Here is a 13,624-nt window from a genome sequence, read left to right as displayed (position 1 = left end):
AAATTGGTGTGTGTATGTTTTTTAATTTGATGTACAAATAAAGTTACTGACCCCTTTTTTCCATGGTAAAATATTTACAATTTTATTCATATTTATGTTATTGGATTAATTTTATAATGATAAAATATTGTATAAATCTTTCCCAGGGCTTGGAATAAAAATGTCTAGAGCTGGCTCAATGGTATTTGTCTCTTTAAATGTCAATTAATTGAAAAAAATGTAAGACTTACCAAAAATCCCGTTAAACTCTGTCAGTTGCATCACCTTTTGGAATGCTGTTTGTCTCTTGCATTGAAGTTCTTGTTGGGTGTACTTCCTGTGTGTGGTTAATATTATTAATAAATTGAGATCCAACGAAATCGGAAAAGCTGAAAGGCAAAAAAGAGACTTGAAATTCTGTTTGTGCGTTAGGTTATGATGAATTCATTGGCGAGCAACATTTCAAAGACCCTTTATTGCATTTGTGCATGATGGAAAGAAAACGCCATAAAAATTGGTGTATGAAGTTATTTTGGAGAAAGTTGAATGCCGCAGTCCTAAATTCATATGTTTTGCGCAGGGAAAGCTCGTAAAGAATGACCATCTGATCCTTGCACGTGCAGCTGGTTGAGGCAATATTTTTGAAATATCCAACTCCATACGGACTGTTTGGACATGGCCATCACTCCTTAGACAATTTAATGTCAAGACTCACTGAAATACATTTCCTGAGGGAAATTTCTGCAGCTGTGAAGAAATCAAAGACCTAAAAGTTTGCAGTTTCTGCTTAATATGGGAAATAAAGAGTGTGTACTGGTGTAAAAAATGTGCAGTGAGCTTATGCTTGGACTGCTTCAGATCACGTCATACTAAGCAGAATGAGGAACTTGCATGGGTCGTAGATTGCTCTAAAAACTATTTTGAATAAGTTAAATGGATACGTTAGCTCGTAAAAATACCTTCAGTTTCTCCATTCAACATCAAAAGAAATAAAAAAATTGCATTTAAAATCGAGAAAAATTTCTCTGAGCCGACCACTGCGCGAAGACACCCGAGCGTTGCCGAGGCCAGGCGTGACGTCATAGGTGCCTAAACAACCGTAGGGAGTAGGGAAATACGCTGAGCGCTTGGTTTAAAATTTGTTTTGAGGGAGTATTTAGCCGCTCATCGCCACTTTATTTTGTTGTGTTATTCTTGGGCAAGCTTTCCTATTGCTATTGTGCCTAGATTATTACTTGGGATATTAATAACGCGGCATCGGGATGATGAAGTACAAGCGTTTCACTTCGTGTGTTTTAGCTATCAGAAAAATGGATGATAACGTTGCCACTCGTTAGAATAGTACACCTGAATTTCATCTACGTCTACATAATACCCCGCAAGCCGCCTATAAGGCGCGTGGCATGGGATGTTAGGACACCAGCCTTTTTTTAGAACACCAAAAATTGATGCCATGACCCTCATGGAATTTGTTAAGACAAATTATTGCTATACGTTGGCGGCAAATCGAGTTGTAAAAGAAACTTGTAATACTGGAGGATAGCGATCGTAAGCTGTGCTGTTGAATTTGGCAACGCTGGATTAGCGGAGAAGGTAGTCCTATCCGTCCTACGGTACGAATTCACAGCAAAACAGTCTGCACACAATCCACATGTGAGAGCGCGATCGGTTCCGCTGCCAACACACACACAAGCTACAACCTATGTCAATAATATAGGTAAATCCATAAACAATATACTAGCATATATCATAAAAAATACAGCGTGAAATAGGCAAATACTCTTATCAAAAACTGGATGTCACTGTCACATTCTTATATTCATCACGTACAGCTTACAATAACAGAACTCGTTATGATGAAAACAACTATTTATTCACTGATTTAAACCCTTAAATTAGCCCACACAAGTGACACAGGTGACATTTCTCACTACTATTCGTTGAAATAATGGAATAATAAACTTCACAAACAGTTTTTATTTCAATAGCGTGATCGTGAAATGTCATATCTATGGTGAACAACGGAGATTAGCACGCCACTGACAATTTTTACACTACTGTTAGACATTTATCGATAGCGTAATAGCACTTTTTACAATTCAATCACGATGGAACGCTGATAACTCTTGGCCGATATTTTTCAACCTTGTCAAACTTTGTGCATTACAACCACTGGCACTGTGATTATTAGCAGTAGCTTAACGGGAGACGTCACGTTGAAAATAACACTATTTTGGCACAAAAATATTCCTAGATGTCTCCAATCAGCGAGCAAAAGTTGCATTGACTGGAATTCACCCCATAATACAAGCACAGACGGTCCTAAACGACGAATTCTCCGGTACCTACGAATAAACGGATGAAGTTATTGTATATAAAAGCTAAGCGGACATCAGTAAACATCAAAATCGTTCTAATTACATACTTAAATGAATAATATGCCGTCGATAACATCAACTTACAATTAACGTATCCCCCTTCCAATGGCCGTGGCTCAGATTCCTACAAAGATGTTATTTAGGTATTATATAATTTTTGGTTTAACTGCTCCAGTTTTATATTTTATGCCCGTACTCAGATATTAATATTATAAATAATGCAAAATATGAGGGCTTCCAAGCCTCTATCGTTGGATATTTTTCTTTAAATAGAAAATAATCAACACGTCTCACAAATGAAGCTCTCACATCTGCTGGCAACTATTACAAACAATCACAGCAATAGCTTCGCGTGACGTTTAGGCACCTTTGACGTCATCGAGGCTTCGTTGACAGTGGCTTGGGGGTGAGGTAGTTTTTCCCGCGCTTTAAAATTCGTAATATTTATCATTAAATATCTCGCGAAGGAAAACTCAGATATACATGCGGTTTTCTTTGTTGTATTTAGAAAATAATTTTCTGCCCGCCTGTGAAATAAAAAAAATCATGCAAGTTCCCCATTACGAAGGTAAAGTCATATGAATGTTTATAAGCTGATGTTTGAAACAATAGCACATGGGTACCTATATAAAATCATTTGATAGTGATAGATAAGTCAGAAATGGGCAAGGTGATGAATTTTTAAGTAGGCGAACTTGGTAATCCTATCAAAAGTATACAATTGGTCATGAAATTTTCAACCATAAATCACTTAAATAAATAATGCAATTGTATGAAAAATTGGATGAAATTTTAGAAATCTCCAAACTAAATCAAAACAAAAGTTAAATTTTTGAAAACTTAAAAGTTTATTCACAAGTTCACAGAGGAAGATATGTAAAAATGAACATTTATTCAATTTGCTTGAAAAATTATCATATCGTAGCGCATTATATAATGCAGGATGACATAAATTTTCAATGAAACTGATTGCATATAACGAACGTAATAAATTATAATGATAGAATGCCAAAACGGTGAAGACATTTAAATCTCATTCGGCCACTGGGATGGTATTTAATTAACTGCCCGCCGCACTTGAAGAGATGAATAATTTAACTTCATCATTAGGACAGTTCCTCACTCAAAATGAGCCATCTGACTGCTTTCTAACATATATGTCTAATTTTTATGCTCAGAAACTCCTTGAGTCTGATGACAAAATATCTTAATTCCATACTTACCTCGTTCTGTGGAGATGTAATGGTGAAAAATGCATCTAACACTAAATTTTTGTAATCATTTAAAGAATGGGATTCCTTGAAGCTCATGGTAAATCAATTACGAAGTACTGTTTCACAAACTTTAATTTATTTTCAACTACTTTCAACGGCTACAGTGTCATTGTAATATTTCTTACCCTGTCTCATGAACCACCGTGAAATATGCAAGAATTGCCATCAGAAAAATGCCCTTGGATCGGAAATCGAACTACGGATCTTAGGCCACGCTATCCAGGTTTTTTAATTCCCATGGCAATTATACCGAGGACCATGGCACTAGGTGTTAGGCCCTCGCGGTCCAGCAAGGATGGCAACACAAGGGAGAAAGGACTTCCAAGAAGCCACAACCGGTTAAGAGCCTCAAACCTGCGCTAAAGCCGAGCAAAGCAGAATGTGTAAAAATTCTAATCCTACTGCATGAACGGCAGTGAAATATGCAAGAACTACTATGAGAAAAAATTCCCCTGGACCGGGAATGGAATCACGGACCTATGGCTTTACGGGTCAATGTGCAGACCACTACGCTACCCAGGTTCTTTAATTCCCATGGCAGTTATACTAACGCCCATGGTACTAGGTGTCAGTAGGTACTAGGTATTTTGGTATAGGACCGGTTGTGGCTTCTGGGAAGTCATTATTTCCCCTGTGTTGCCATCCTTGATGGACTGCGAGGGCCTAACACCTAGTGCCATGAGCCTCGGTATAATTGCCTTGGGAATTAAAGAACCTGGATAGCGGAGTGGTCTGCGCATTGACCCGGAAAGCCAAAGGTCCAAGGTTCGATTCCCGGTCCAGGAGAAGTTTTTCTCATGGCAATTCTTGTATACGGCATCATTGTCAGAACAAACAATGAGTGAGTAAAATTTCCAGCCTTATATATCCAACAGCGGTGTGAGGGAGGGGGAGAAACCAAATGAGGAAGGGGGTGGGGCAAGTTGGAGGGATGGTAAAAACATAAAAGTATAAAAGCTGGGAGGAGGAGGCGGGTAAAGGTTAGGTGGTGTTGAGGTTAATGGGGGCATTGGCAAGACAAAAGTCAGATATTAAAATAGTAGATATGAAATGAGAACATTTGAATATGTAGTCATTTCTATATGGATAATGGATGATTTCACGTAATTTGCAGACTTTGAATTGAATTCCTTGTTTTATCCCGAGGATATTTACATTTTGAGTGAACCTAAAACGTCAGTATGAACGCGGTTAATGCAGGAACAATTTCCTTGTTGATGCCTATACTGAAATGGAGGTAAAAGTTAATAATTATTGTAGAATTTCGTTTAGAAATTGTAAATGCTGCTTAAAAGACAAAGAACTCAATTCTTAGTTTAAATATTTTGAGAAAGGAACAAATATATATTTCGAAAACTGCTGAACAATTGAAGGACCGCGGTCCCTCATCATAAAGAGTTGTAACATATGACGAGGGATCCGGGTACCTGCTCCCTGATTTCGAAGGTAAGTCCCGCTTTGTTTGGTCCCGAAACTTCGCTAAGACTTTATGAATCCGCTCATCTATAGCTGCCATAAAAGAGGGAGAGCAAAGAAAACGCTTATTTTCGGTATTACTATGCCTACGTACGAAATTCTTTGAAAAAAATTACGGCTGTCGTCTCCCGGGTCAAGGAACGTCCTGCCGCATATCTGTAATTGCCGCCGTGATTAATAGGGAATGTGTTAATTATTTGGCTATAATAAAAAATACCACATTAAATGATTCGTGCTGATTCATGTGAATGTTCTGCTAGAGTAATTAAAGTTTAAAAAATTATAACAATCGTGTGATTGAGACGATAAATGTACACACCATCACCGTTGGCGCAAATTGGTTTACATATTTTTTGGACGAGTAATTTATTAGTTAAGGGATAACTGCGAGGGATAACTTAAGACATCCCAGACGGCACAGAATCCTCTGTATCTAATTCGTATACAGATAGTATCCATTGACGAAAAGCGACGGAGCGGTAATCAATGGATACTATTTGCATACGAATTAGATACGGTGGATTCTGTGCCGTCTGGGATGGCATTGAAAAAAATTTCAGTCACTTACACGGGGTAAGTAAATTATCTTTTATTGAAATATTTTGCTCAATATGTTGATAACTTTTATCTCGTTTTTGTTCTAAAGGTTGATGTTTTTATTTTTTATGTACTCAAATTTTTGTATACTATTTTGTATTTTTATGCACAATTAAAACTGACCATCCGATATATCGGACGCCATGCACGGCATCAGTTCTAGTAACTAATCTAAAGATGGCTGCTCTTATATTACAACCTCAAATTTTTGTTTAACTATAGCATGTACGATTATAAAATGATATTAATGTTATTTAACGGTGGAGTACTAGCATATTGTAAGTAACTATCGATAAAAAGATTATCAGCCTTGGCAATAAATAAACAAACACCCAATGTCACCTCTGTAGGTGAATAATGATGCAAACTTACATTTGCAGACTCAGTTGCATATATACTAACTACAGCAATGTAAACCTAGCTTTGGAGGAGGAGGAATTCATGTCATTCCTCGGTGATATGATAATTTCTGGCTAAGCTAAATCTTTGTATACATAAAAGAGGATGTCTCTTTGTCCGCTACCCTTTCAATGGCTGCATGGATTACGGCCAAAGTCTGTACAGTGTACAGAGGTGCATCTTATGCTCCCAAACCCCGTTGTGCTACTTTAGTTGCGTCCCACCTGGCATTTCGGCATTTTTAGAAATTAGGGGACTTAGAGATTTTCCTGCAGCAAAGGGATGTGCCTAACCCGTACGCGCTAGGAAGGTGTTCTAGTTCCTTTAGCGCGTACGGCTTTAGCGGGTCCACGGCCCGCCCAAACGGTCGACATTCAAACGCCACACGAGGTCATGGTTGCGCTCTAAATCTTGGCGCAACTGTTCCACAACCTCGCTGGTGGCACCCGTTTTGCGTAAAATACGCAATAGGTCCAGTGTCCCCCCTGAAACGAGTAGATTTCCTCTATACACCATTAAAATAAAAACTTTTGCCTAATATTATATCATAATAATAATACATGTTCCTCCCACGATTACTTAAATCGGTAAACCATCTATGTAATGCAATAACTTTAGTAATATCAAAGGGATACTTTGATAAACGAATTAAAAATACTAAATTCAAAACGGCAAAGGCAAACCATTGCCAACAAAAAATGCAACAACTAACATTCTTTGGTAATAATTCATATTTCGGCAAAATATAATGTTTTTAATATACTGAGGCCAGAATCGCAAAGTGAAAAAAAATTTCTATTTTTTTCCGTGACGTACTTACTGGTGAGATACCTTAACAAATCTAAACAACGCTGCATCTCTTCAGGAGTTATTTGAAGTACAGCCATAGGTGAATAACGTGAAGAATTCATGATCCAACAGTTTTATTAGAACCTGGGGGTTTTACAGGAGCAGGATTAGTTTACACTCTCGAACTCATAGTATTTCTTGTATATAATGTTTTTCTATATCTTATTTGCACAATGACAGCTGAATATGGATTGTCAAAATCACTGGAATCTCCACGTAAACCACCAAAGTATTGTTCAGGAATTATTCCTTTACCACCTTGATCACAAATATATTGTTTCTGAGAACTTCTTTCATCAGAGGTATGTGACGGATGGCGACAGCCAGGATATATCTTCAAATTAACTTTCTTTGGAATTTTATGGTACACTTTCACATTATCAATATCTTTATGAGTAGCAACAATTGCTGAATCCGGTAAACCACCACAGTCAAATTTCCTACTTTGATAAGATAATAATCTAGGAGTTAAACAACGGGACTCACGATATTTTGTTAAATCAATACCTTCAACACTTTCACCAGGAGTAACTCTACTTTTTATAAACTTTGTTATTTCAGGAGTGGTTTAACTTTTATCAAACTCGTATTTCACTGCAAAAACGCGAATATTGTCATACACAACTAAACAGTTATTAATTAACCAACGATTCCATGTGTTGCCAAGCTGAGAAAACAATTTGGAATGTCCAACCCATGAAGATCCCCATTGGGAATTAAACATTTTATCATCCCTAACGCCAGTTACATGGTGAAAAGCAAACATCATATTCGACCAACTAGCATCTTTTTCTGTTACTCTCATTATTGGACTAAATCGAAACCTTGATATTTTACGATACAATTTACGTCGTTTATTTATCGTCGGACGACGATATCGTATAAATTTCTTCCTCCTCGCAAATACTCTCCGACTCCTCAATCTTGACCGCCGATAATAAACGCGCCTTTTCTTCAACATAGGCACCATTGCACTGTACAACCTGTAACCTACATAAAAGAGCGTCATCAAAAATTTTAAAATCATTGCTTACAAATATTACTGGCTGTCGCCATGTCACAACCTGACCAGAAGTGAATTTTTGTGGAGCACAAAATGGCAATCCTTCCAAAAGCCGTTTTAACATACTAATACAATAATATTGAATATCAAATTCTTCATAAATAATTACTTTATGGAAATTTACATCAAGATCACCAAAAGCAAATTTACTAACGTCGGGGTAATAAGAAAACTTCATATTTTCACGCCCGACCAAACGACTTACAAAGCTACTTTTACCGCAATTCTTTTCTCCATTCAAATATGAATTTTTTTGTTTGTGGTACCAACCTTTTATTTTGGAGTTCCACCAAAGCGCACATCTATCTGCCCACTCGCAATGTGATAAATTATATTCCTTAAAGTATTTAAAATCAGGAACCTCCTCCTTCTTGGACGATTTATAAAAATTTTCAAAAAACTTATAATTATTACGGTGCTGGAAAATAATAGGATCAGAATACTTAAAACTACTAACTCTTGAACACCAAACATGACTTTGGTAAAATAAATTTAACTTCGATACACTCACATTTGTCAATAAATGTTTATCTTCTTTAGAGCAGTATTTCAAAGTATTGCGTTCAGAGCGACACTTCTGAACATCCAAAAGGTACTGTTTGTCAAATACACAGTCAAAATAGTTCACTAAATCACTAAGTGGCCACTTGTCAATTGTTTTTAAGAAGACATGTAAGTGAGAAAACACACCAGTACGTCCGTCACATTCTAAGCAGACAAACCAACTGACACAAGGAGGCAAACTATCACGCACATCCTCGCGAATACCATCATACACTTCTGGAGGGGTCAATCTGATAAAAAATAAATTGCTAGCTCTTACACGGCACCGACGCCGACCGCTCTCCAACCCACCTCCCACGTTGGCACGTGCGCCGTCGTCAGACATGTCGTAGCATGTCTGAGCTATTTTTAGAAATTAGGGGACTTAGAGATTTTCCTGCAGCAAAGGGATGTGCCTAACCCGTACGCGCTAGGAAGGTGTTCTAGTTCCTTTAGCGCGTACGGCTTTAGCGGGTCCACGGCCCGCACAAACGGTCGACATTCAAACGCCACACGAGGTCATGGTTGCGCTCTAAATCTTGGCGCAACTGTTCCACAACCTCGCTGGTGGCGCCCGTTTTGCGTAAAATACGCAATAGGTCCAGTGTCCCCCCTGAAACGAGTAGATTTCCTCTATACACCATAAAAATAAAAACTTTTGCCTAATATTATATCACAGTAATAATACATGTTCCTCCCACGATTACTTAAATCGGTAAACCATCTATGTAATGCAATAACTTTAGTAATATCAAAGGGATACTTTGATAAACGAATTAAAAATACTAAAGTCAATGGCAAAGACAAACCATTGCCAACAAAAAATGCAACAACTATCATTCTTTCTGGCATTAATTCAGCACTAATTCTGGCATCGATGCCTCTTTTCGGTCCCATGTTAGTGGCACACTCCGCCAACTTGCGAGGCAAGTCTGCCACCAGCTCCACCACTTTGGAAGGGCTGTACTTCCTCTCTCCTCCTCCTTTGCAGCCTTCCAGCCATTCCATATACAGATCTGTGCAAAGATAATTCATCATTAGATTTATTGTCCTAATAATATAAGCCTGATTGTAATCAGTTTGATTTCACTGTCTTACCTTGGGCAGCAACTAAAAATTTTCTTGAGAACTTTTCAGTATTTGCAGTTTTACGCACCCTCATTTTATGAGGCTCAGCATAGCAGCCTGTTAAGAGGGTATATGCCACAAGCTCAGGTTGCCTGGATTACACTTCAGCAGCCTATAACTTCCCCCACTGCAACAGACGTCCCCAATTAGAGCCTATAGTTGAAAAGGAAAACATTAAGGAAACCATTATTTTAAATATCATAATGAAATAACGTATTGAAAGAGGCTTTCACCTTAGAAGACTAAGCACTTGGTATTGCACCATCCAATGCAAGGCTGCTATCAGAGCTGGCCCCACATGAGCTACTACCACGGTCGGCTGTAAGAAGATGAAAGAATGCATATAATTGAGCGAAAATTATCACCTGTAAGAAGATAAGTGACTACATTTAAATGAATCATAAGTATCACAAATTGACAAGAATCAATCTCTCTAATCTACAGCACTCTCCTAAGTGGAAAAGAGCCACAAGGCAACAAGCACACGTTTAAGTGCAAAGAGAGGAAATAATTTACATGGTTCAACATATCAGCGAGTGAAATTCTTTCATTTGAAATTCTGAGATGGTGGACAAAATCTAGCATGATTATTGGTGATTTGACCCGGAATAACCCTTTCGCAGAGAAGGTTACATACTTACTAAGGAATAATTCATCAAAATGGCAATGTATGAAACATCCTGATTCTATAAATGAAGACTAAATATGGAATAAAATTTAATAGCCTTCAAAACATGATTAACAAGAACTAGATTTTTTCATAACAATGACATATGCCAACAAGTTAAATGTATCAATGGACTAGTTCACAGAAACATAGCAAGGAAATTAAATTATTCCGTTACCATGACTTTCCTCTCATGTACCCTACTGGTACTCTCCTGAGCGCAAAACTTAAACAATTAGTGAGGCAGGGTGGAAATCAAGTCCCGCACATGTTATTAAGGAAAGGCACTTACATAGGAGGGGGCTCATTCTAGCACAAACGGCACCGGCTATTTCCTCCGCAAGGCTTTCGCGAAGGGCTTCCATTTTAGAACTTATTATAGCCTCCACTCTCTCAAAAAATAACTCGTCATCCTTAGCTCTTCGTAACTCCTCCTCCCTCAGCTTTGACGAGGCCCTCTCCTTCCTTAATTCACCCTCCAAAACCTTTACACGCTCCTGGAGCTTGCCAATTCTTCTTCCCCATTTACACCCTTTTTGGAAGACCCACTACTTTCGGCGTCACCTACACCTTCTCGAATGGAGAAAAAACCATCTTCTGATAGCTTCTCAAGGGTAAGCTTATCATTTTTCCACCGCAGCGCCGAATTACGTTTCTGAAAAAAAATTTAAAAAAATGAAACAATTTTATTTCGTTATGGTTTTTAAAAATCACGCTTAAGTAATAAATACATTTAAAAGTAAATTCAATCCTACAGTTTCGCATTGGAAAATGCACTTACTTTCACCGTTCTGGCATCTTGCAATACTTTGGTGGCATTGAAAAGCTCCTCTTCCGTTCCGGATGTCAAATGATCTCCGGATACTTCCTCAGACCTCATCACGGGCCAGTTTACACGCTTCGAAACCCTCAATTCTGTTTTAGAAGTTGAAATCAATTACGATAATAATGAAATCCACTAATCTCTAATTCACCATGAAATATTATCTCACATGAAAGCGAACACATGAACACAGGATGAGCCTGTATGATATTATAACCTTCCCTGCTATCCTTCCGATTCTAGCATAATAAAAATGCTTCCGACCGTCAGCACCACCCGTAGCTGTTCTAACGCTGTACCATTTTCCAGCTTCAAAGTCGGTACAACTTTTTGGGAGGAAAGGGGTTCTTGCATACCCTTTGCTATGGTCCACATCCGATATATCCACAACGGGCACATCTTACACCTTTTCGTCCTTGTACTTCACGTCGGCGTACATTACTTTATATGGAACATCGGCCATCTACCACTAAACACAGTATCTAACCCAAAAGAGCGATAACTGTTGCAGCTACAGCTTTGTGACTCTATGGTGACAGAAAAATCAGTGATAATGGCGTCATGTAGCATAAGGTCACAAGCGTCACAAGAATATTCGCGGGATTAAGCCCAGTGCATTTTGGGAGTAAAGATGAAAGCAAATGAATTACAAAAAAGTAATAATAAATTTGGAGGGATTAAATTTCAGTAGTACGTTTCGTTATTTTCCATTGGATTTTTCTTAATTTTCTACGTCCCTTATAAATTAACTTTTTGCAATGTACCTGTGTCACAGAAAATTTTTTATACAGATAAATTATCAACGTTTTCTTTTATACCTATTCCACATGTCATACTTGTTTAATTAAAAATTGAGTTACGATCAACTCATTTTTGGTATACTTTGTTTACATTTTATACATATATATATATATATATATATATATATATATATGATGATGTATACATTGTGGCGGAACATGAAAACGCCACCTTTTTTACTGGGTGGGGAGGGCATCAATGGTCCCGAGTACGGAATGATCGAACGATTATTGAGTACTTTGAAACATAAAAAAAATATATTTTCCACTTTGAACATAGCATACACACACACTTATTGAAATTAAATGCCCTGATGAGAATGGTGTGAACGACAAGTGCACAAGATGATATGGTTCGATTGCCCCCCCTCCAAAAGAAATACAAAAAAAAGCAACAATTTGTGATTGGTAGGATTCGTGGGCCGAGTTTACAATTTGCCCAAATTAAGTTTTTAGGCTGCTCTCGTGGTAACACTGAATTAGATTTCTGACAAGGAGTCAACAGTTTGATGATTACATACGGCGCACCGGGATGGAGAGAAAAATACCCAAATAATTTGGATACACAATTTGGGGATTAAATCGGGTCTGGGTGAACGAGCACGGGGACGGGTCGCTGACTGCGACGTTCTTACGGTTTCTCGGAGCCTTGAGCAGTAGGAGCCGTCGATGATGCGACACGTTGGACCCCAAATGTCCGTGGGATCGGGGGTACTTTTCCTCCCGACCTCTGGGCGTTGGTCCTGCTTGTCGCTCGTCTGCAATGTTGCTCTCCGCTGCTGGCTACCTCCGTAGACAATCTCGTCCCGCTAACAGCACTCTTTCTGCAAACCCAGATAGATGACGACCAATCTGGCACGTCATCAATCCCTTTCTGCGTCGATCAGGATAGCGTTTCTCGCCCGTCGACCGTACTAGAATTTCTCGCCTGGAGGCTCTCTCCGTCCGCCGCTTTATAGTGATATTGGAGGGGGATGATACACAGGGGATGGGTTTTTTGGGACAGGAGGGGTTGCACTTGGGCCTCACTGTTGGGTGGGGCAACCATCGGTCCGAGCCGACCAAACACTGAACATTTGTGAGTCACATTTACCTCATGCCCGGGGCATGACACACTACTACGCACACACTCAGACATACCCACACTCATCCACACATATGTGATCATCCCCTACTCGGGTCATTACATAACGAGAGAAAATGCGTGACATAAGGTCAGTATGTCACAATATATATATATATATATATATATATATATATATATATATATATATATATATATATCTCTTTTAATAACAACCACTATCTGCAAATCTCCGGCTGTGCTATGGGAAGTAGGTTTAGCCCTTCCTATGCAAATCTCTTCCTCGGCCTGTTCGAAGAAAATTTCCTATCAAATTACCCTCTAAAACCCCTCCTTTGGCTCAGATACATTGACGACATATTTATTCTCTGGCCGCATGACATCAATTCCCTTAACACCTTTGTCTCTTCGCTTAACTCTTCCGCCTCAGTTTCTTTCACTTCTTCCATCTCTAACACTAACATCACTTTCCTAGATGTGGACATTCTTCTTTCCGAAAATAACAAATTCAAGACATCTGTCCACATCAAAGCCACCAACAGACAGCAATACCTCCACTATGAC

At 38.6% G+C, this 13,624-nt stretch overlaps 1 protein-coding gene across 1 annotated transcript; it reads right to left on the bottom strand.

Annotated features, from left to right (window-relative positions):
• Positions 1 to 7,034: 7,034 nt before the first annotated feature.
• On the bottom strand, positions 7,035 to 10,999 carry LOC124173229. The gene is made up of 5 exons (XM_046552758.1): positions 10,646 to 10,999; positions 9,920 to 10,005; positions 9,657 to 9,839; positions 8,527 to 9,574; positions 7,035 to 8,433 (listed from the first exon to the last, which is right to left on the bottom strand). The coding sequence occupies exons 4-5, from the start codon at positions 8,902 to 8,904 to the stop codon at positions 7,807 to 7,809; spliced, it is 1,005 nt and encodes a 334-aa protein (XP_046408714.1). The 5' UTR covers positions 8,905 to 9,574; positions 9,657 to 9,839; positions 9,920 to 10,005; positions 10,646 to 10,999; the 3' UTR covers positions 7,035 to 7,806.
• Positions 11,000 to 13,624: the final 2,625 nt, after the last annotated feature.

The sequence above is a fragment of the Ischnura elegans genome, assembly GCF_921293095.1.
Source record: "Ischnura elegans chromosome 13 unlocalized genomic scaffold, ioIscEleg1.1 SUPER_13_unloc_4, whole genome shotgun sequence".
Lineage (NCBI taxonomy): Eukaryota > Metazoa > Arthropoda > Insecta > Odonata > Coenagrionidae > Ischnura > Ischnura elegans.
Note: the sequence above shows the minus strand (reverse complement) of the source record. Positions and strands in the feature narration are given on the sequence as shown.

Bases quoted from the DNA above. Each gene is read 5' to 3' on its own strand.
- LOC124173229 (XM_046552758.1), bottom strand. From the start codon at position 8,904: ATGTCTGACGACGGCGCACGTGCCAACGTGGGAGGTGGGTTGGAGAGC. The intron at 8,434-8,526 runs GTGAGTGTATCG...ATTATTTTCCAG, and splicing joins ATAAACATTTATTGACAAAT to CACCGTAATAATTATAAGTT.